This window comes from Mesoplodon densirostris, chromosome 19, assembly GCF_025265405.1.
Source record: "Mesoplodon densirostris isolate mMesDen1 chromosome 19, mMesDen1 primary haplotype, whole genome shotgun sequence".
NCBI lineage: Eukaryota > Metazoa > Chordata > Mammalia > Artiodactyla > Ziphiidae > Mesoplodon > Mesoplodon densirostris.
In genome coordinates this window covers 12,046,260-12,068,396 of record NC_082679.1, presented here as the reverse complement: position 1 = coordinate 12,068,396, position 22,137 = coordinate 12,046,260, and the positions used below count along the sequence as shown (strand labels likewise).

General features: G+C 56.7%; 2 protein-coding genes across 3 annotated transcripts; one reads left to right on the top strand and one right to left on the bottom strand.

Moving 5' to 3' along the window:
* Positions 1–3,390: 3,390 nt before the first annotated feature.
* GSK3A (glycogen synthase kinase 3 alpha) lies at positions 3,391–13,387 on the top strand. Its single transcript, XM_060083699.1, has 11 exons — positions 3,391–4,251; positions 6,037–6,224; positions 7,553–7,636; positions 7,806–7,916; positions 9,536–9,666; positions 9,765–9,871; positions 10,826–10,923; positions 11,002–11,097; positions 11,486–11,672; positions 12,009–12,101; positions 12,687–13,387. Exons 1-11 carry the CDS (start codon positions 3,969–3,971, stop codon positions 12,758–12,760), a joined length of 1,452 nt encoding a protein of 483 aa, XP_059939682.1. The 5' UTR covers positions 3,391–3,968; the 3' UTR covers positions 12,761–13,387.
* Positions 13,388–15,806: 2,419 nt separating this feature from the next.
* ZNF526 (zinc finger protein 526) lies at positions 15,807–20,568 on the bottom strand. Of its 2 annotated transcripts, none has more exons than XM_060083838.1 (3): positions 20,485–20,568; positions 18,588–18,688; positions 15,807–18,498 (listed from the first exon to the last, which is right to left on the bottom strand). In XM_060083838.1, exon 3 carries the CDS (start codon positions 18,479–18,481, stop codon positions 16,436–16,438), a length of 2,046 nt encoding a protein of 681 aa, XP_059939821.1. In that variant the 5' UTR covers positions 18,482–18,498; positions 18,588–18,688; positions 20,485–20,568; the 3' UTR covers positions 15,807–16,435. The 2 variants fall into 2 exon arrangements, with proteins under 2 accessions (XP_059939821.1, XP_059939822.1); XM_060083839.1 differs by lacking the exon at positions 20,485–20,568 and adding an exon at positions 19,243–20,374.
* Positions 20,569–22,137: the final 1,569 nt, after the last annotated feature.

Below are 22,137 nucleotides of genomic sequence, written 5' to 3'. Positions count from 1 at the left end.
AAGGTACCTTAGTGATCTCATCAAACCATGGAAACACTCTTTGCCAGCAAGTTAAGGAGGGACTGGCTAGGGCTTCCCTGGTGGCGCAGTGGTTGAGAGTCCGCCTGCCGATGCAGGGGACACGGGTTCGTGCCCCGGTCCGGGAAGATCCCATGTGCTGTGGAGCAGCTGGGCCCGTGAGCCATGGCCGCTGAGCCTGCGCGTCCAGAGCCTGTGCTCCGCAACGGGAGAGGCCACAACAGTGAGAGGCCTGTGTACCGCAAAAAAAAAAAAAAAAAAAAGAAGGGACTGGCTTCATTGTCGTTGCTATTGATTTACCTACTGTGTGCCAGGTACCTAGTTGGGAGCTGCAGCGCTTTATCTCCAACATCCAGCAAGGTAGGGGCAAGCGGCTCACTTAAATCACTTGCCCAAGACCTTAAGCCCAGCTAGGACTTTAAATGAAGTCTGTCTCTGAAGCCCATGTTCTTTCAACAACCGAATTCTCCTCCTAAAGCCAGGATCGTTGGATCCAGACCAGGATCTCAAGATCATAGTATCTGAGAGGTGAGCTCATAAGGCTAGAAGCCCAAGTTGGAGAGCTTGAATCAGAGATGAAAGAATCAGGAGGAGGAATCCAAGCTAGAGGTGCCCTGAGAGACAGCAATCCGTTCAGTGCAGGTGAGGTGCTGGAGGCCCAGAGAGGGGAAGGAGTTCCCCAAGGCCACACAGCTGCTAAGAGAGAAGAGTGAGAATTGAGGGCTCAGGGCCTGTTGTGGACTGGCTTCATCGTGAAACATCACCCTGTGTAACTCTGAGGGGGAAGAAACTGGAAACTCCTACCCCCTCTCCTTTCGTCCTCATTTCATGCCAGCCTAGGGTGGGTGGTCCCAAATGATGCCCGCCGGCAGTGAACAGTGAAGAGACGATCCAGGGTTGGGGTACTGGCAGGAAACTGAGGCTCCCGTGGCGGCCTATGGGCAACTGCTCCCTCTCCTGGGTGATGTAAGTCACTCCCTTAGGGTGGGGGCCGCTGGGCTATTTCTGGAAGTTGGGATGAGGCCTGTCTCCTGGCAACATAGATTCAGCTGAGTTGGTGGTGGTGGTGGTGTGATGGAGAAAGAGGGATGTCATCATTGGAGGGAGGAGGGAGGACCCTGACTAGTAGTCTCAGCACCTGATTCGAGTGCCTTCAAAGCACCTCTGAACCGGGTCTATCGTGGATTTAAAAGCACTCAGCTCCAGAACTGCTCTCCAGGTTATTCCACAGCCCAAGCAGACTTCCTGCCCCAAATTCTGGCTGAGTGGGATGTCACAGGTGGCATCCGGTCTTGAAAATTCCAGCGGCTCCTCTAATCTTTAATGACCCACCTAAATCTATTCACAGTTTCTGCAAGACCATACCCTTGCTCCCTTCCGCATCCTCTGGGATCTCTGATAACCAAGTATAAAGCCCTTTATAGATCTCAAGACACTTTATCAATTAATTCACCCCATGAGAGACCTGCTTCTCACCGATAATCTCCAGTACTCCCACTGTCTCCCAAAGGTCCTTCCTTATGCTTCTCAACCATCCCTCAGAGATCCCCTCAGTCACCAGTAGTTTCTCAGTTTCCCACAGACCTTATACAGACACCCCAAGTCCTCTCTGACTTCACTGGTCTCCAGGAAGACCAGTTCACCTCTTCAAAGACTCCCCTGAGCACCTCCAGACACCCATAGGTCCCTCGTAACCACTTACAACCCGCTCTAGCACCCCGCAACAAACGTTCTCATCTCGTACAGACATTCGGGTAAGATTCCCTCAGACTGACGCCCTCAGACTCCGATGGACCCAAATCCCCTCTGGCGGTTGCCCACGCGCGGCCCACTGCGCATGTCCCACGGGTTCTGGCCATTAAGTAACCGCCGCTATTCCGCCCTGCTCTTCTGCCCTTGCAGACCTTCTTGGTCCAGTTTAGGATTCCCCAGGCTTTGGGGCTTGACTCGGATTTTTGCTTGTGGACTCCGAGCCGCCGCCAGAGGGCAGCAGACACTGTTTGACTGAGAAACTACTACAATTCCCAGAAGCGCCCGCTCTGGGCTGTGCGTGATGCAGCCTCATTCATTGAGAAGAGAGCGGAAGTCTGACTGCGCTTTGCCTTCTGGTTAATGCAGTTTGAAAAGGCTTTAGCGCTACCGTCTGTCCTACCCCAGGGGTTTGTGTCAGCTGGGAGTTGCGGTCGGCTACAGACCGAGTGGACGAGACTTTCTTCAGGCTTCAGAAAGGAGAGGACAATTAGTGTGATCACAGGATCTGATTAAAGTGAAGTCTAGAGACTCCATTTCCCATCATTCCACAAGGCAGGAGGGGCGGAGGGTGATTTCATTCTACTTCCAAGTACTTCCGGGACACAGACACACACACAGACACAGACGCACACAGACACACACACACACACACACTCTCTCTCTCTCTCTCTCTCTCACACACACACACACACACACACTCTCACACACGAACTCTTTCCCAGCGCGCTTTGGGGCTACTGTCCTTCCGGGTATGAATGGATAACTGGGGCGATATAATGCGTGCACAAAACCCAAGGCTACTCCTAGCAGCCGGCTTCCTTCTTTTGGGCCTTTCAGGATCCTGTGATTTAGGAAGCGTGAGGATGCAAAAAGCTTAATGGGGGTCCAAGAAAAATTCTGTTTTCATTACTTTCAAACTTCGGCTCAGCCTGCTGGTGCAACCTACATTGCTAGAAAAAGCTAGACAGTATCCGAAGACTGTATTGTCCTGAGAAACCACCGGAAACTTTGTTTCCTAAATCGTTTGCGGGGAGGGTTTTCCTTCCGGATTTGTGGAAACTTGGAACTTGGAGTGTTTGCACTCCATTTTCCAGCAGCCCCTGATAGACTTCGGCTGTTTCTTGGGACCTTGCGGCGGGGCAGGAGGCGTTGAAACTTTCTTCAGTCTCCCCTAGGCTACTACTGTCTTTCACCTTTCGCCCACGCTCTCCTGAAGGTACCTATTAGACTACACTTCCCGGCAAGCCTCTGCAGTCTCGTCTCACAAAGGGTCGGGATCCGGTCTGGACCATTCCCCAGCATGCTTCAGGATCATGGTAGATCCCTCCCCTTCAGTCAGTGGGAAGGCTGCCTTGAACTCCATTTCCCAGAAGACACAAGGGCTCGCTGTAGCAACTGCTCTGAAGCCTCGGTGTTGACTACATTTTCCAGCGGGGACTGCGGCCCAGCGAACGAGGGAGGAGGAATGCTATTCCATTTCCTAGCCTATCTCCGGAACTGCAGTATCCACTTGGGGCTTAGGGATCACATGGGACTCCATTTCCCGGCGTGCTTTGGGAGTAGCTTCACACCTGCAATGCGGTGAGGGCGTGGCGATGACTCCATTTCCCGGCTTGCCTCACGGCCCGATTGCGGCGGGTCCGCGGCCTCCGACTCAATTTCCCAGAGTGCACCTGGCGCTGGTCGGCATACAGCCAATATACTAAGTGAGCGACTGGACTGCGTTTCCCGGATTGCATCACGTCTACACAGCTCATTGAAGGAGTACTACATTTCTGAGCCACACCTAGGGACGCGCGGTTGCCGCAATGGAGTGAGTGTGCGACTCTGATCCTACTTCCGAAAGTGCTTCAGGGTCCGCTGTGGGCACAGTCGGCCAACTTATTGCCCAGGACTGTGTTCCCCGAGGTACAGAGCGACCTATCAACCCCGCGATCCACTCTGAGGTCTTTTCGGACTCCATTTCCCGGCGTGCCGCGCGGCTCTCTGTGAGGGCCGACAGCGGCGACGGCGGCGCGCAGAGCCGGCGGACTGCATCTCCCGGCGTGCCGCGCGGCGGGCGCTGGGCCGGAGCCGGAGCCGGAGCCCGAGCGGCGCGGCCTGGAAGAGGCCGGAGCCCGGGGGAGGCGGCAGCAGCGGCAGCGGCGGGGGCAACCCGGGCAGCCCGAGCCCCGCGGCCTGGGCCTGCGCTCGGCGCCATGAGCGGTGGCGCGCCTTCGGGGGGCGGCCCTGGGGGCTCGGGCCGGGCGCGGACCAGCTCATTCGCGGAGCCAGGCGGCGGCGGCGGCGGCGGCGGTGGCGGCCCCGGGGGTTCGGCCTCTGGCCCAGGCGGCAGCGGCGGCGGGAAGACGACAGTCGGAGCCATGGGCGGGGGCGTGGGGGCCTCGAGCTCCGGGGGTGGTCCCAGCGGCAGCGGCGGAGGAGGCAGCGGCGGCCCCGGTGCGGGCACCAGCTTCCCGCCGCCCGGAGTGAAGCTGGGCCGTGAGTACTAGCGTCGCCCGTGGCGGGTGGAGATCGGATCCCTGAAGTCACTTAGACGTCGACCAGGTTTTTCTTTATGCTTAGAGAGGAACTCGAGGTCACTGTGCCTCCCCAAACTGGGATCTGAGCTCTCCCCCATCCCAAAGAAAGGGGTTTGGGGGGGTTACCATCACTTGGAGTTTAGAATTAGATTTAGTAATCCTCTAAGAGACAGGGGTCACAGGTTCCTGTTCTTCCAGTATCGAAGTCTTGGGTCCGTGAGCCCTAAAAACAGGGATCCGATGTTGCCAATCATTCGAGAACAGGATCAGGGGTCATTGTCGCTTGCAAATGGGGCTTAAGGGTTATTGTTTCCCAAGAGAACAAGAATAAGATCATCACCATCCAGAAGGAGGGATCTGAACGTGCTCCCCTTCAGAGCATGGGGATTTGGAGTGAATATCACTTAGAAGCAGCGATTTGGGTTTGCTCTGTCCCCAAAGAACAGGGGCAGAGCTTTTCAAACCTGGTACATAGTCACCTTCCGTTTTAAAAGACTACGTCTACTATCATTACCTGTCCGTAATATGTAGAATTGTTACCCCCATGGTAGGAATTAATGATTGCTGCTTCTTGAGGATAGACTGGAAGTCAGCATAGTTTTCAGACCAAGTCCATAGTCAGTATTATTCAAAAAAGATGGGTCAGTGGGTCTCCTTTCACAGAAATGGAATGAGAGCAGGGGAGGGTCCCAGTTCCACCCCATAGAATAGGGATGTGAAGTTATACCTATTTCATTATTCTGAGGAATGATGTCACTGGCTCTGGAAAAATAGCTATGTAGGATCATCTCCCTCCAAAAGATGGTGTCACTGGCCCCTCAGAATGGATTTGATTCATCACTGACCCCTTTTCTTTGGGAAACCTTTCATCAGTTACCCAAAGAAGAGGGATCACTATCCCCCAAGAATGCCGCCAAATTTTGTTGCCATTTATAGAATGGAGTTGGGAATTATAGCTTTCCTTGAAAGCACTGAGGCTGGGATAGCCGCCTGATGATAGAGATCAGGTTCACCATGCTCACTATTAAGTGCTTGTCCATTAGGGACCAGTTACACACAGGATGGGGTCTGGGGCTCTGGACCTCACAGATGAGGTCAGGCCAGTGCTTTTTTCTAGCCCCAAAGTATTTGGGTAAGAGCTAATTGTCCCCCCCAACGTGAGAGTCAGGGCACTAGCACTTACTGGAGGAGTCATTCATTTCTGTCACCAGAAACCAGTGGTGAAGTTACCAGTTCCACTTAGGGAGGACTTAAGAGATCACTATACCCTGAGCTGTGAGAAAGGTTAGTGCTTTCCTACAGTAGAACTAGCTCAGGGTTACCGCTCTCAAGCAGAGGAGGTTAGGTCAGGCCTTCCCCAGTGAGGAGAGACCAGAAGGCAGTTCGCTCGTAGTGGATGGATTCAACATCTGGCAGTTTTGGTGCCTCCTCAGATCAGGAGGGACCAGTGACTTGCTGCTTACTAGAAGCGGAAATTAGGGGTCACCAACCCTTGAACAGCAAGAGGTTTTATGTGTCAGTATCCTCCCCTATGGGAGGAGTCAGGATTTGGGGTTCCATGAAGGGTAGAAGGGCGGAAAGGGCACTGGGAGGCATCCAGTAGCCATCTTTGAAGGTTGGGGAAGGGACAAAGAACCCCCGCAATGAGCTTCCTGTAGTGGCTCCCCTCCCTCTCACAGCCCCACGATGGGGTGGTGGCCAGAGGGGAAAGGTCGGTAGCTCTTGTGTTCCCTTTGCTCCCCAGGTGACAGTGGGAAGGTGACCACAGTGGTAGCCACTCTAGGCCAAGGCCCAGAGCGCTCCCAGGAGGTGGCTTACACAGACATCAAAGTGATTGGCAGTGGCTCGTTTGGGGTCGTGTACCAGGCGCGGCTGGCAGACACGAGGGAACTGGTGGCCATCAAGAAGGTTCTCCAGGACAAGAGGTTCAAGGTAGCCTGGGGGGAACGGGGACAGGGAGGTTTGACTGCACGTGACTGGTGAGAGAACTCCAGCCAGAGTGCTGGGCTTGGGCTTCCGCGGGGGGTCTGAGCCTGGGCCAGAGGAGAAGGGAGTGAGGTGTGTGGAAGATGGGAATGTGGATTCCAGGAGAGCCCAGGGCTGACTTTTATTGGGCTTTTGCTGTGAGTGCTTTATAGGTGAGTTTAACTTACGGAAAGATTCTCTGAGGGTAGGTACTGTTGTCATTCCCATTCTAAGTAAGCAGAAACTGGAAACTGAGACTCAGATGAGAGAATTGCCCAAGGTCAAGACTAGAATCGGATTCCCAAGCCCTTCACCGTAACCATTAAGTTACACCCCTGCCCAGAGGAGAAAGGAAGCTGGTGGGGCTAATGAGTGTGTTTGCGAAGGTCAAGCTCTGCCCTAAGGGTCTGACAGGTGCAGGGAGACGTCCCGCCTGTGCCGCACGTGCCTTGGTTTGGGGCTCTGTCCTGTCTGAGGAAGGAGTACCCTTTCTTCATTCATACAGAGGTGCCCTGTGAGCTAGTAAAGGCCCTTTGGATCCTAGGCTACTCTGGATGTAGGAGAACTGAGACTAGGCTGAAGGGAACCAGGTCAGAGCCTAGGTCCCGGGCAGTGAGGACTCTCAGGGGAGGCTCCAGGGAGCTGCTCAGAATTTGATTGTAGTTGAGTCCCGGAAGTGAGAGGGATCTGAGGATAGGGAGCTCTGAGGCCCTGAGGGGAATAGAGAACAGAGAAGAATGCCGAGACCGGGTCTCCTGGGAAGAGGGTGAGGCTGGATCCCCTTTGGGAAGATAAGGATTGGAAGACTGGAGTCTGGGACTCTGGAACCAAGCCGGGGTCCAAGGGCTCAGATGCCTCTAGTGAAAGCAGTGGGGAGGAGTGGGGACCAGGGTGAACTGGATGGCCACTTCCTGTCTGTTGTTGCTTGCGCCAGGCAGGGAGGTGGGCCTCATGTGGCCACATCATCTGATTTTTAAAGAGAAGCTGGAAAACTTAGATTATATGTGAAGTCATTTGACTGGTGAATCTCAGCAAAAAATCAAACATCTTTAAAAAGTAGGCTGCAGAAGGCACATAGAAGTGGTCTGAGTTTAGCCCACAGCTTGTGTGTGAGGGGAGTGGGCTGGGGGTGAGGAATTAGGGGCTGCGCCATGGGGCCTTGGAGCTGGGACACAGGGAGCAGCTGCTTGGCTCTGTTGGCAGGAGTCGGGGGGTAGAGCTGTGGTGAGAGGTGCTAGGGAGGGGAGGCAGGGAGAGCTGGTGGTTTTCTGAGGCTGCCTTCCTTTGCCCCCAAGAACCGAGAGCTGCAGATTATGCGCAAGCTGGACCACTGCAACATCGTGAGGCTGAGATACTTCTTCTACTCCAGTGGGGAGAAGGTGAGACCTCAGCGTGTGGAGGGGTCCTCCACCTTGACTCCACCCGTTTGCCTGCCTGCCTCCCTCATGACTGCTGGTCTCTTCCCCCGTTACTCCCCACGAACCTTCCCTCCCCCCGTTCCTTGCTCTTTTCTCACAATGCGCCACACCTCTCCTTTGCTCTCTGCAGAAAGACGAGCTTTATCTAAATCTGGTGCTGGAATATGTGCCCGAGACGGTGTACCGGGTGGCCCGCCATTTTACCAAGGCCAAGTTGACCATCCCTATCATCTATGTCAAGGTAGGCAGGCTGCTGGGGCCCAGGCCCACAAAGCCAGGAGCTGCGGATAGACACTCCTGCCTCTGTGGGTTCCCTCATCTCCAAGTTTACGTTGGTCTCTGGAGGCCTCACGTTCCCTGCCCTTGTCCCTATACCCCCAGAGGTGGAGCGCGCCAAAGGCAGGGCAGCCCAACCCAAGGCCTGACTCAATCAGGGAGGCAGGCTGACCAGGCTGGGGAGGCTGCTTGGGTCCATACTGGGAGCCCATTGGTACCGGTTAGTGTTGGTGGAGTTAGCTCAGAATCGAGGTGGGGACCTAGAATGCAGAGGGGAGATGATGAGCTCAGAGTCTTGGCCTTTGGAGCCTTGGCAGAGGGGTGATGGGAAGGAGGCAGGGTTGCAGGAAGGTTAGTGTCCACAGAGCCAGGAACGCATGAGTCTTCATTCATCACCTGTGCAGGCTTATTCCCCAGTGCTTGGCGCTGTGCCCTGTATGTTACTATCTGCAAGGAGGTGTTTGAACGAATGGATGAGTGAATGGGCCTAGGGACGCTGTGGAGAACGAGGCTGGCGCAGCCAGCTGCATTGGGAGGCGGAGGTTGGGTGCGAGTTTGTTGGAGGTTGCGTGGGGCCCCGTTTTTCCTCCCGCTGGCTTTAAGTACCTCAGGCCTAGGTGAGCCCTGGGGCTCTACCAGTGGTGGGAGCTGTGGGACCTCGCTTCCTGGGAGGCAGCGGTGTGGTTTGTTGAATGGCTGCCTGTGTTCCGGGGCCAGCACTGAGCGGTTCTAGAGGCCCAGCTGACTGAGGTCCAGGCCTTGCTCTCAGTTTAACAGGGTAGACAGGTGTCATCACAGAGAACTGTAAAACCACTAGCAACTGCCATACTGGAAGGAGCACAGGGGATTCTGGGAACAGAGGAGGCCCTGCCTGCTCAGGGAGTGAGAAGGATCAAGCAAGTCTTCTGGGAGGAGCCCAGGCACAGGGCGAGGAAGTGGCATCTCTGGCCAAGGGCACTGGGAACAGAGGAGGAGGGGGCCCGGGAAGCATCCCTGAGCAGATATTATGTGCCAGGCACTGGTCTAGGCCCTGGGGGACGCAGCAGGGATGGAACCACAAAGATCCCTGCTCTTTTGGCACTTACGTCCTAGTCAGTAGGGAAGAGGGTGGCAGGAAAATCCAGCTGGAGAGGGGCTGGCTCGTGGGTGGTTGTGACTGGTGGGCAGAGGAGGCTGAGCCTTTCCTGTAGCCGGTGGTTCTGGTGAGGCTTCCCAGCCTGCTTTGAAAGAAGGCCTTCCTGATGTATCTGTCTTATTCATCAGGCTTCTGCTGAAGTGTGTGCTCGAAGCAATGGTTTCCAAAGTATGGACCAGCACCAGCACTAGGGGGCTTGTTGCAAATGCCTCATCCTGAACTACTGAATCAGAAACTCTGGGAGTGGGGCCCAGCAGTCCGCAGTCCCTGTTTTAACAAGGCCGCCAAGTGATTCTGGTGCTCGCTAAAGTTTGAGAACCAAGGGGCAGCAAACTGTTTTCACGTCAGGGAGAGTGGGTGGAAGGGCTTTTCAGGCCAAGATGGTGGAGCAGGGCTGTGCTCTGCGGGGAGAGCTGGGCTGGAGTTCTGCTGTCCCCTGCCTGCCCCAGGTGTACATGTACCAGCTCTTCCGGAGCTTGGCCTACATCCACTCCCAGGGTGTGTGTCACCGCGACATCAAGCCCCAGAACCTGCTGGTGGACCCCGACACCGCCGTCCTCAAGCTCTGCGATTTTGGCAGGTGGGCCTGACCCGGGCTGTGCTGGGTGGCTGAAGGGGCGAGGAGGGATCCCGACCCTTGGCTTGTGTTGACTCCTGCCTACGCATATCCTCCCACAGTGCAAAGCAGCTGGTCCGAGGAGAGCCCAACGTCTCCTACATCTGTTCTCGCTACTACCGGGCCCCAGAGCTGATCTTCGGAGCCACCGATTACACCTCATCCATCGGTCAGATTTGAGGGAGGGTGGGGGTGGGCATAGCAGTCATGGCAGTTTTTGAGTTCTTCCTGTGTGTCTGCCGGGCTCGGTGATAAAGCGTAACGTCTGTTCTCTTAGCCAGTCCTCCAAGGTAGGAAGGTGATGCTGTCGTATGTGCAGGTTACAGTGGAGCAGTCTGAAGCTTAGAGTGGTGAGGCCACCTGCCCGCAGTCACACTGCTGGGACTGGGCAGGGCTGGGCTTTGAAAGCTGACCTGACTCCAGAGTCCATACCAGCTCTGGAACCTCCCAGTCAGTCCTCTCTTCTCAGGCAGGGGGAGGGGCTGACGGTGACCTTGGGGGAACCGGGAGGTAAGGCTTTGCCATCATGAGGGTGTGACCTGCTCACAGGGCCTCCATGTCCTTCCCTGTTGTTGGGGATGACAGCGCCGACTTCCAGGCATCAGGAGAGGGTGTGAAAGTGTTTGGAAGAGAACAGTCATCAGCAGTGTGAGGAAACTTCGCGGTCCCTAGATGTGAACTTGTGCTGTGGCGGTCAAGGTTCAGACCAGGGAGGGGTGACTACCGGCCTATAGCTATTCCCAAGGGCAGGATAGAGACCAGAAGGGAGTAAGGCAGCCCACTTAATGCTTTACCTTCCTGAGGCCCAAAGAACACAGGTACCTGTTCTTGGCCTCTTGATCTGTCCTCTGAAGCTAGAGGCAGAGAAAAGGCTTATTGGGGTCACAGAGTGGAGAGAGGCAATGGAAACATCTAGGTTGGAGAGTACAGTGCAGTCAGGTAGACTTGGAGGTTCGAAGTCAGGCTCCTATGTTCCTGAGCTGTGTGTGACCTTGAGCAAGGCACTTCCTCTCTGAGCCGAGAAAATGGGGCTCCCTGGCATCTCTCGGGATGACCGTGAAGGATAGAAATGTATGCCAGGGGATGGGCATGGTATCTCTGACCCTGCCCCGTTCCTCTTCAGATGTGTGGTCAGCTGGCTGCGTACTGGCCGAGCTCCTCCTGGGCCAGCCCATCTTCCCTGGGGACAGTGGGGTAGACCAGCTGGTGGAGATCATCAAGGTGAGGGCAGGGCCAGGGTGGGCAGGGATTGGGCTAAGCACTAAGGGCCTTGGCTCAGACCCCTCCCTTTCCCTACAGGTGCTGGGAACACCAACCCGGGAACAGATTCGAGAGATGAACCCCAACTACACGGAGTTCAAGTTCCCCCAGATTAAAGCTCACCCCTGGACAAAGGTGGGGCAGGGCTAGGGGCTCAGGCAGCGTGGCTGAGGTCCCCATTGGAGGCCAACCGGTCTGGGGACCTGGCTAGAGTCATGGCTCAGTAGTGGGTCAGTAACCTTCATCACATTTCCAAGTTTATGGCATTTCCCATACTCTAATAAGAGTTAAGGACCCACAGTAAAGGCAAGAGCCCCGTTTTTCTGGTGGGAAACACGCTCACAGCAGGGCCCATACAGTCATGGGACCTGAGCGGGTCGCTCATCTGATACAAACTGACCTCCCCTCAGAGGCCGGGCCTCAGCCGCCTCATGTGGAAAGTGGGCTTGTGGGAGGTGGGCAGGAGTATACCAGGGCCCAGGGCGTCTCACCCTTGTCACCTCTGCCCCCTCCACCCCCCAAGGTGTTCAAGTCCCGAACGCCACCCGAGGCCATCGCACTCTGCTCTAGCCTGCTGGAGTACACACCGTCCTCGAGGCTCTCCCCGCTGGAAGCCTGTGCCCACAGCTTCTTTGATGAACTGCGATGTCCTGGAACCCAGCTCCCCAACAACCGCCCGCTTCCCCCTCTCTTCAATTTCAGTCCTGGCGGTGAGGGCACAGCCTGGGATCTGGGTTGTTGGAGGGGCAGCCAAAGATTGTGAAGAGCTTGATGTTGAAGACAGGAGTGGGGAGCTGAGGGTGGGGCAGCCCTGGGGCTCAGGAAATGCCCCCGATTCCGGGAGACCCAGACCGACTTCATCTGCGCTCTGCAATCTCCTGTGTTAGGCTCTTGCCAGTTTTTCATTTAAAGTGTTCAGTGGCTACGTGTGTCCCAGGCAACTGGCCTTGCCCAGAGCTGGGTCCCTGTTTGGTGCCCCTTTCTAACCCCGACTGGGTCTCCAGGTGCCCTGTCCCCTGACTAGGCATGTCCATTCCTGTCTCTAGAACTCACCATCCAACCATCTCTCAACGCCATTCTCATCCCTCCTCACTTGAGGTCCCCGGCGGGCACTGCCTCCCTCACCCCATCCTCACAAGGTAAGTTGGGGGCCATCTTCTGAGCATTAAAGCTGCATTTCTCAGCCCGGGGTGGGGATGGGTCTGTTCTCTGTTCTCACAATCCCTGCGTTTCCTGCAAAGTAGTAGACATTCTGACAGAAAGCCTATTTTACATGTGAATGGCCACCTTTGTGAGGCATTATTGCCTGTATTTGTGTTTAAGTGCACACTGGAAAACCAAAGACATAAGTTTAGCCTGCACAGACAAACAAAAAGTTAAATTTGTTGCTCACAGTAAACAATGGGGGCCATTTTATGTGCAAATCCAGATTCCCTGTTTCTCTTGGGGAAGAAAATAAGACTGGGCAGCGGTGGGCCTGCCTCCGCTCAGGGCAGTATTACCGGCTGGAGCTGAGTTCCAGCTGCCCCTGTTCTGTGGGGCCTGGCTTTCTGGTGAGTCACTCAATGACCAACCTGGCCCTTTGGCATTTGAGTTTGCAACCCTAGACCTAAAGTGACAGCTTTCCATTTCTAATGTAGCATCTCACACCAGCTTCCTGCTCTTGGGGGTGGGGGGCGGCTAAAAGGCAAAGGCTAACCGTCTGCTCCTTCCTTCCCCCTCAGCTTTAAGTGAGGCTCAGACCGGCCCGGACTGGCAGTCGACCGATGCCACAGCTCCCCTCACTAACTCTTCCTGAGGGCGCCACCAACTACCCTTCCATCTGGGAGCCCCCAGTGGGGCTGGGAAGGGGGGCCATAGCCTGTCAAGCTCCTGCCCTGACCGGGCCCCTAGACTAGAGGGCAGAGGTAAATGAGTCCCTATCCCCACCTCCAGTCCCTCCCTCACCAGCCTCACCCCTGTGGTGGGCTTTTTAAGAGGATTTTAACTGGTTGTGGGGAGGGAAGAGAAGGAAGGACCGGGGATTGGCGGGGAGGGGGGCGGGCGGCATGAGGACCTCCTACCCCCTCAGCTCCCTCCCCTCCCCCCAGGTCTCCGCCTCCTCCAACCCCCCTCCCCTCCTGTATCCCTTGTAAATAGAACCAGACCAGCCCTTCTCCTCCTCTTCCCTTCCCTGGCCCCCGGGTGTAAATAGATTGTTATAATTTTTTTCTTAAAGAAAATGTCGATTCGCACCGTCCAAACTGGCCCTTTCCCCTCCAACAGCTGTGTCCCCCGCTCCTGTCCTCTGCCCCTAAGGCCTCCTCCCTCCTCTCCCCATCCTGGAGGGCAGGGGCAGTGGGGGAGCTCCTGATGTCTTAGTTTCCACAGTAAGGTTTGCCTGTGTACAGACCTCCGTTCAATAAATTATTGGCATGAAAACCTGCTTGCTGTCTGGACACCTGTTTTCACAGAGGTGAGGGAGGTGCCTGGGGGGCTCTCCTGGGACAGGAGTGGGCTGCATCTCAGGCAGGGGAACAGGGTGGGATGAACGCAGGCTGGCCCTGGCTCAGGTGCCCAAGCTTCCTGTGCTCCAGCCCTCCTCTGCACACGTGATGAGCTAGCTCTGGTTTATCCACTGCAGCACATCATCTGCTTCCACGGAGGGAGGGAAGCACTGTCATTCCCAGGTGACTGGTGAGAGAACTGGCCATCAGATAGGTCAAGGCCACAGAGTATAGGTGGCCAAGTCAAGGTTTGAACAAAGGGCTCCCTATCTCATAGCCTGAGCTACCTGCCACTTCAGGGGGACACAGGATGATAGGGGGGTGGGTCACTCAGGCCAAGACAACCTTGGTAGAGACTCTTAGTGGGCATGGATGGGGGCAGCAGAGGAGCTGTCCCCAAACCCTAGCAGTTCCCCAGGCCTTCATTTCCGTCTTAAGCAGGGCCCCACCTGGCCCACCTCTTTAGGGATGCTGGGAAGTGACAACCCTGGGAAGGCTGTCACAGAGAGTGTGGCTTTTTCTCTTGCTTTGAAAACATGCTGGGGCCAGGTGGTGGGGCCATGGGCAGAGGAAAATGGCATCTCCTCCACATGGTGCCGATGGTAGGCGAGGGCAGGAGGCCCTAGAAGTAAAAGGGAGCCTGGACAGGAGCAACTGACGTGTCCTCCACTGGACTCCATTTGTGAAGAAAAAGGGAGAAGAGTTTTGAACATATCCCAGAGGGTGTTCAGGGACTGTTCCTGTAGCATCTGGGCTCCGCTGTCTGCTTAGGCAAGCCCCAGGGGCATCTGCCCAGAGCAAACCCTGGCCCGCCCTGCTCAACACCATCCAGACGTCACCTTGCTTGTAGGATGAACACACAGCGCAAGTGGACTGGGTAAGAGAAGGAGGGCTGGTCTGGACCAAGGGGCTAACCTCGGGCTCCTGGGGACCCCTTCTGGCTGCTCACACCCAGTGGGCCATGAGGTCACTGAGGGTGTCCTACACCCTCCTCCCACCCCCATGGCCTCTGCCCAGGTCTGGCCCCATCCTCTACTTCCTGGACCACCTCCAGTTTCCCCTGCCCCACCCTGATGCCAGGGAGCCCTAACCCCACCTATGACCCTCACCCCATCGCATTCCCCACACTGCCCAACTTCTTAGCCTGGCTTTCAAGGCCTTCCCAGGTCTAGGCTTCCCTCCTTCCCTGCCTTGTCGCCCCTCCTCTGCCCAGCCTCCCTCCCAGACAGCTCAGCCGCAGCCACGTCCTGCTGCACCTGTCTGAACACCCTGGTCTGCAGAGGCCTGAGACAAGCCTTCCCGATGGACCTGCCATACATCATCTACTTTCATTTGGAGAGGGAAGGATTGTCAGCCCAGGTAACCTTTGAAAAGGTTGGGGATTCCTTCCTGTTGCCAAGACTTTTTATCTTTTGAGGCTCCTTAAACCCCAATTGCTCTGTGACAATGGCTCACTTTTTTGTTTGTTTGTTTGTTTTTGGTTTATTTTTTTGCGGTACGCGGGCCCCTCACTGCCGCGGCCTCTCCCGTCGCGGAGCACAGGCTCTGGACGCGCAGGCCCAGCGGCCGTGGCTCACGGGCCCAGCCGCTCCGCGGCACGCGGGATCCTCCCGGACCGGGGCACAAACCCGCGCCCCCTGCATCGGCAGGCGGACTCCCAACCACTGCGCCACCAGGGAAGCCCAATGGCTCACTTTTCCTCCAGTTACCATGACTCCTCCTCTGAGCCCGTGCCCCCTGCGGTGGTTTCAGATCACAATCAGTCCACAGCTGTATCAGTTACAGATATGGGCTAAAAGGACCACATGGATTCAAATCTTGGCCAATACCTCTGCCCAGCTCTGAGATCTTGGGCGAGTCTCTGTCCCTGTTTTCTCAACTTGGGATAATACTGAGATCACCTCACAGGCCTGCTGAGATCATTATACACGTATAGTGCTAACTGCAGTGCCTGCCATGGCCGGGCCGTCAAATGTTTGCTGTTATTGTAGCTGTCAATAACTGGACAACCTCCAAGTACACCAAGAACTCACCCTCCTTGCGGTGCTGCCTGCCTGGAGTATTTTCTTCGTCTTCCACTAGCAGATTTCTACTTTTTCTTCAAAGATTAACTCCTCTAGGAAGTCTCTGACTCCTGATCTACCATGGAGGTTTGTTCCATAGAGGTTTGTTCCATGGAGGTTTGTTCTCTGCTCTGGGATCCTACTGTCCCTGCACATCCCCGCTGCAGCCCTGAGGGTCCTGGGGCTGAGATCCATCTGCCCCGACCTGGGCAGGGCAGAGGCCTGATTTATCTCTGGCCCCCAGCACACGGGAGGGAGGCCTTAGGACACCCAGGCTGAATAAATCAACAAGACATTCAGAGAGCAAGGCCATCTGTATTTGTGGGTGTTCCTCCTACCACACTGCGTGGCTCCTGGGGCAGAGCCCATGTCTGACTCATTCCTGGGTTTCTAACATCACCCACCTGCAGCTGAATACCGGGGTACATATAGATTGCCCTCCACGTTGTCAAAAGTGAGATCAAGGAAGCCCAGAGAAGTCAAGTGCCTTCTTCCACCAGGCGGAGCCAAATCCTGCGAGCCCAGAGTCCAGGGAAGGCTAGGGCCGGGGAGACAAGCAGAGGATGTGAAGAGGTGTGCGACAGGGCCCAGCACAGAGCTGGCACACGGTTGGGGCTCAGGAAAGGTTACCTGATGTTGCTGGGCACCAGGGTGATGCAAAGAGCCTTGGAGAACCCCGCTTTGCAACGCAGTGGGGTGACCGGGACACATCATATCGTGTCTCAGACCTTCAGCGTCCCCTCAGGCAGAGAAAGGTGACGCCTGGTGGGGCCATTCTGAGGAGTCAGTGGGTAAGAGGCCAGGGTGAATGCTGGCACCCGGTGGGTGCCAGAGTGGCTCGCCGGGGCGTGGCCCCCTTTCTCCCCAGAGGTGCCCACACTTGATTCTGCAACCAAACTCTTTTATTGTCGCTCTTCAGCTGTGTCACACAAAGGCCGTGTCCAATCGCAACAGCCCGCTCGCCTCAGTGGCCCCCAGTGCCGCCTGGCACAGCTGCAGCGTGTCCACAAGTGCCAGTGGCTGGGACGTCTCGATGATGGCAATGGTCTCCCCGAGCTCGGTGCACATGATAGTCTGCTGAGGCTCGGGGGGCGGGGGCGGGGCAGGAGGGGGTGATCTGGGAGGCTGCAGTGTCATCGTCCGAGCTTGGGCGTGGACCCGCTGATGCAGTCGCAGGCCCGCCATGGCACGGAACCAGCGGCCGCAGGTCCCGCAGTAGTAGGGGCTCTTGTTGTAGAGACCGGTGATGGGGAGGCGGGGCGCACGGGCAAAGGCGACTGGCCGCAGGTGCAGCCTCCGGTGCTGCTGCAGGTTAGAGCTCTGCGTGAAGCGCTTGCCACAGTCCAGGCACTGGTAGGGACGCACACCCGTGTGGGTCAGCTGGTGGCGGCTGAGGTTGGCCAGAGAAGCAAAAGTCTTGCCACAGGAATGGCACTGGAAGGGCCTCTCGCCCGTGTGCGTCCGCAGGTGGTTGCGCACGTGGACCAGCTTCTTGAAGCCCTTGCCGCAGACACCACAGCGGTGTCGCCGCTCAGGGGGCCCGTGGACCGCGCGCCGGTGCCGGGAGAGCCGGGAGGCGGAGGCAAAGGACTTGGAGCACTGCGGGCAGGGCAGCTGGGCGGGTGGGGCAGGGGGCAGCGGGGGGGGCGTGGGCTCGGCGGGAGCCGGGGAGGCGGCCGCCACCGCCGCCGCCGCCGCCGCCGCCGCCGCCATGGGAGGTGCCCCGCTCTTGCCGGCGTGAGTGCGCCGGTGGTAGAGGAACTTGGTCATGTTGCTGAACGTTTTGCCGCAGCGGCAGCGGTGCAGTGGGTTGGCGGTGTGGGCCCGCCGGTGGGCCACCAACGTGAGTTCTGTGCTGAAGCCGCGGCCGCAGTCCACGCAGAGGTAGCGGGCTTCGCCGCGGTGCAGCCGCAGGTGCTGCTCCAGTGAGGCTGCTTTCTTGAAGACCTTGGAGCAGGTCGTACATTCGTGCGTGCCACCAACATGGGCCCGCCCGTGAGCCAGAAGCCGGTTTGCCGAGCTGAAGCTGCGCTGGCACTGGCTGCAGTGGAAGGGGTGAGCCGCTGACGCTGGGCCACGGGACGGCCGCCGGTGTCGCCGGCGTGCCCCTGCTGAGGTGCAGCGCTGAGGACACTCCGCACAGCCCTGGGCCCGGCCGGCTGCGGACCTGTCGGCTCCCTTAGCATCACCACCAACCCCCGCTGCTGCCTCTTCCTCGGCCTCTGTCTCGTCGTCGTCATCTTCTTCGTCCTCACCCTCCTCCTCCTCCTCCAGCCCGTTGCGCTCTTCTTTCTCTAGGGAGTCAAAGTGGGTGCCCTGGTGCTCCAAGAACTCCTCGGGGGTGGTACACAGGGCAGTGCACTCAGGACACTCGTAGGGCTCCATCTCGACTTCGGGTGGAGCCGGGGGTGGAGGTGGCGAGGGGAGGGGAGGCAGAGGCGGCGGCACCGGAGGCTTAGCTGCTGCAGCAGCAGGAAGGTGCCGGGCCTTCCGATGAGCCACCCACAGCTCAGGCGAGGGAAACAGCTCCTGGCAGTCTCCACACTGGTACTGGATCTGGCTTGCAGACTCCCGCAGGTGGGCATCCTGGTGGGCCAGGAGCTCGCTGGGGGAGAGGATGAGCTGGCTGCACTCACCGCACTGGAAAGGCCCATCCTCAGTGCCTGGCACCAGCTCCGGCTCCAGGCCAGTGTCCTGGGCGGTCAGCGCCTCCTCCTCTGTGACAGTGGGCACGTGCTGCTCCTGGTGTGAGAGGACTTCTTCCAGTGTGTTGTAGAGGCTGCCACACTCAGAGCACATGAACTGGAAGAAGAGGGATGAGGCAAGGGCCTCCCCAGGCGTCATCTCAGTCACCTCTGTTAACATCTCCATTTTCTCCCCTAACGTCGGTGTTGACATCTCCACTGCCCCTGGTGACATCCGTGTTGGCATCTCAGCCACTTCAGCTGCCTCAGCCACCACCTCTGCCATTGTGCGAAAGGCAGTACCTGGAGAAAGAAGGGGGTGCCTAGTGAGACCAGGAACTCAAGGGGAGGGGGCATGTCTCAGGAGTTCCCTTGCCCATCCCATCACTCACCAGCCTCTAACCATCAGCAAGTCTGGATCCAATATTTATATCTCAGTCTTCAGTGAGCCTGTGACCCTGCAGCTGAGCTGCACCCCATGGCGGCCAGGTACCTGCAGAAGAGAGACAGCCCTTCTCAGTCTGGCCTCTGATGCCACCCTCCTTACCCAGAGGGCTGGTCACACCCTCTCCAAGAACAGAATGTGTCTTTTGGGGTCTCTTGGCCTTGGCCTGTGCAGTTTCCTCTCTGTGCAGCATCTTTCCTCTACCTACTTGTACACAGAGAGGTGTAGCAAGGTGTTGAAGAGCCTAGGTTCTGGACCAGACTGCCCTTGGCTTGAATCTGAGCTCCAGCCCTTACTTCATCTCTCAGAGACTGCATTCTCATCTGTGAAATGGACTAAAAGTAGTACTGACCACAAAGTCCCTGGTACTCTGTAAAGCTTAGATCGAACCATTACTTGTAATTCTCCAGAAACGTTGTTTTTGAACCCTAAGTCTTTGATGCTGCTATTCCTTCTGCCAACGAAGTTCTCTCTTCTTTTCTAGCACACTCTACATCCACAGGGTGGTGGCCACTCCCTCCTCCTTGGGGTTCTTACGGTATCCCGTGCCACCTCCATCACAGCAGATATCATGAACTTGGCATAGAGTCTGTGCCCCTCACCAGACTGAGCTTGCCGGCAGGGCAGGTCCGATGTATTGTAGGGGTCGCTGTCACCAACAAAGCCACTGACCGAGGACAGGGATTTTAACTTGTGAACTTCCCTCTACGTGCCCCATCTCTCCCTCTACAGGTGTGGGCTCAACCCAGCGCAGGTCCCTTCACACAACAGGGGCTCAGAGTCCCTACAGCAAATGACTGCCGCCCATGCAGGCCTAAGCAGTAATTTTCCAAATATAATCCCCACCATCTCCATTTCTTCTTCAACTCATCTGTTAGTGCCAGAGGGCAGGTGGAGTTCAGCTTACAGCTCTGCACACAAAGGTTGCTCATGTTTAGCTCCCAGAGGTCTCACCCTAATAAGCACTGAGTAGATTTGGTGAATGAATTACGCTCCCTCCAGGAAGTGTGGCCCCGAGAGTTTAACTGTCCTTGTGCACATTCCACTTTCCCCACCAGACCAGCCCTCCTATTAGACTGTGAATTCCCACAATAACAAGGCCCAGCACAGGGCCCGGCTATCAGCTGCTTTCCAGTAAATGCTCCTTAAGTAAATGATTCACTAAAAGCCCAAGAGCTAAACTTTCCAACTCCCTCACTAATTTTTGAGTTGCTCGGGCCCTGCCACACAAAAGCCATTCAATAACGGACCTTCCTGGAAACAGTCAACCAGGGGCCTGACAGTTCAGCTTTGCATCGTTTACAGCCCCACTCCCAACAGAGAACTCCCCTCCAGCGAGGCCCAGTGCCTGGTGCAAGGCTTACACAAAGTAGGCACCCAGTAAATGTCTAGAAGTTGGCCCGAAGGACCTGATATTTGGACTTTCCTAGTCTGCATTCCCCATTTCCCAATCCTGGACTGTGAATTAGTGGGGGGAAGGATGGGTTTTTGTTATACAACAGACCAACAGAAGTCCTTCCAGGAAAGAGCCCACCAGGGGCCTGGAAGTTCAACTTTCCTGAGACACATCCCTTTTCTCTGACCAGACTTATCAACTACGCAACCTGAGAGTTCCCTGCAAACGGTGGAGGCCGGGCGAGCTCAAGCGTAGGGACCTGCACACCTCAGGCGCTCTATCAACGCTCCAGGGCACAGAGGAAACAGCACTCTCTTTCCACTCCGCGTCGCTCCCGCCCTAGCACAGGCCCCAAAGCTCCTCGACCCCCGGGGTCCCCCTCGTTCTCCCTCCGCCCTCTCCGTAAGCCCAGCTCTCTCTTCCCCGGCCCGCCCCGCGGCGCCCTCACCCGTCTCTCTTGCCTCCTGCAGCCCCCGCCGCTCTTGACACAGACCCTCTGCTCCAGGCGTGTGGGACCCCCTCACTATCCACGCCTCCCATTGGGCGCTGCCCTTACCTGCGGCGGCCAATCAGAGCCGAAAGCGGAGAGCACGCGCTCCTGCGCCTGCGTATGGACGATTAGGCGGGGCTCGGCGAGTTTCTCCACGCACACAACTCTGCCCTGTGGGCGGGGCTCCGGGCTCGGAGAAGCGCCTGCGCAGTTCTCCCGGGCCGCTCCTCCGCCAAGTCTGAAACTTAAGTGGAGAGAACTGAACATCCCTGGAAAGCAAGGATCATGGAGTGGACTGGGTGGCGGGAGACCTTGACAGAACTGTCATTTCATAGCTAAAGACACAGAGCATCTCTGAGAGCACAGCTTTGGAGTCAAACATACTTGGGGTACTTCCCCTCTCTGGTCCTCACTTTTACTCCTATGTAAAATGGGCTTGAATCACATCCACCTCAAAGGCTGTTGAGGGGATTGGATGAAATCAAACAGGTAAAAGCAGTCAGCACAGGGCCTGATACACCGTGGATGCTCACTTTAACCCATCTAACATGGACATATATAGTCCTTCCCTGTTTGTAAAATTGCTTTCCCTTCCCTCACCCTCTTTGGTTGATTTAATGATAGTCACTTATTGGGCTCCTACTGTGTGTCCGGCCCAGGATTGGGTTTCAATAGGTGACAACTGCTATCAGGGAGAGGGGAAGGGACTCTTCGGAGGTCACTGCTTCAGCCCAAGCAGAGCTAGTGCTGAGCCAGTGCCAGGCAGGACCCAGGCCTTCCGCTTTCCAAGGGGTGATAATTCCGGGGGTGGGAACAGGTCCGGGGAGGGGCCTTGTCTCAAGGCACGAGCGGGCCCTGACCTTGAGTCACGTAAGTGGGGGCAGGGTGGCGGTGCTCAGACATGCAGCCTCGATGCCAAATCTCCTGATAGAGACCTGCTCTTGCCAGAGTGAAACTGGCAGGTGCAGGTTAAAGAGGTGCTATTGGGAGTCCCCGTGACCTTGGAGGGCAGAGATTGGAAGGGGTTATGGGTGGGGGGCGTTAGAGTTCCTTGAGGGGGGAGTCTGAGTGTAATGGGGGAGTCCTGATGGACGCCATCAGGAGGTGCACAGTGGAGATGGAGGGGCCTATTGTAATCAGGAAGGAGGTATTGATTCCTAAGATGAGATGAGGGAGTCTTGGTCTTGATCGGGGAAGGAACTTACAGATGGGGGATTTCTGTTGGATGAGGAGGGATTGCAGTCGAGATCATGAGATGGCACAGATGGGATGTAGGTCGCCAAAAGAAGTAAGGGGCAGTCTAACGGAGGGGAGTCCAAGTCCGGATCATAAGGGACCTGGGTGCTACTCGGAGCCAGGACGGTCGTGATTGTGGTCCTTTGCCATGGGCAGCTGGGAGCAGTGGTAATGTGGGCGTCTAGGTCGTGATAAGGAGGGGGCTGTAGTCCGTGACATAAATAGTTTCAACAGGTCGTGAGGGCACTAAGGACCCTGTAGCTTATGTCACCGGCAGAAGCGATCCGGCAAAATGGTACCAGATCCAACCCAGACGCGGAACCGCTCTCGCTCTGCGCAGGCGCAGTACAGGGCGGCCGGACGTTACGGTTGGGG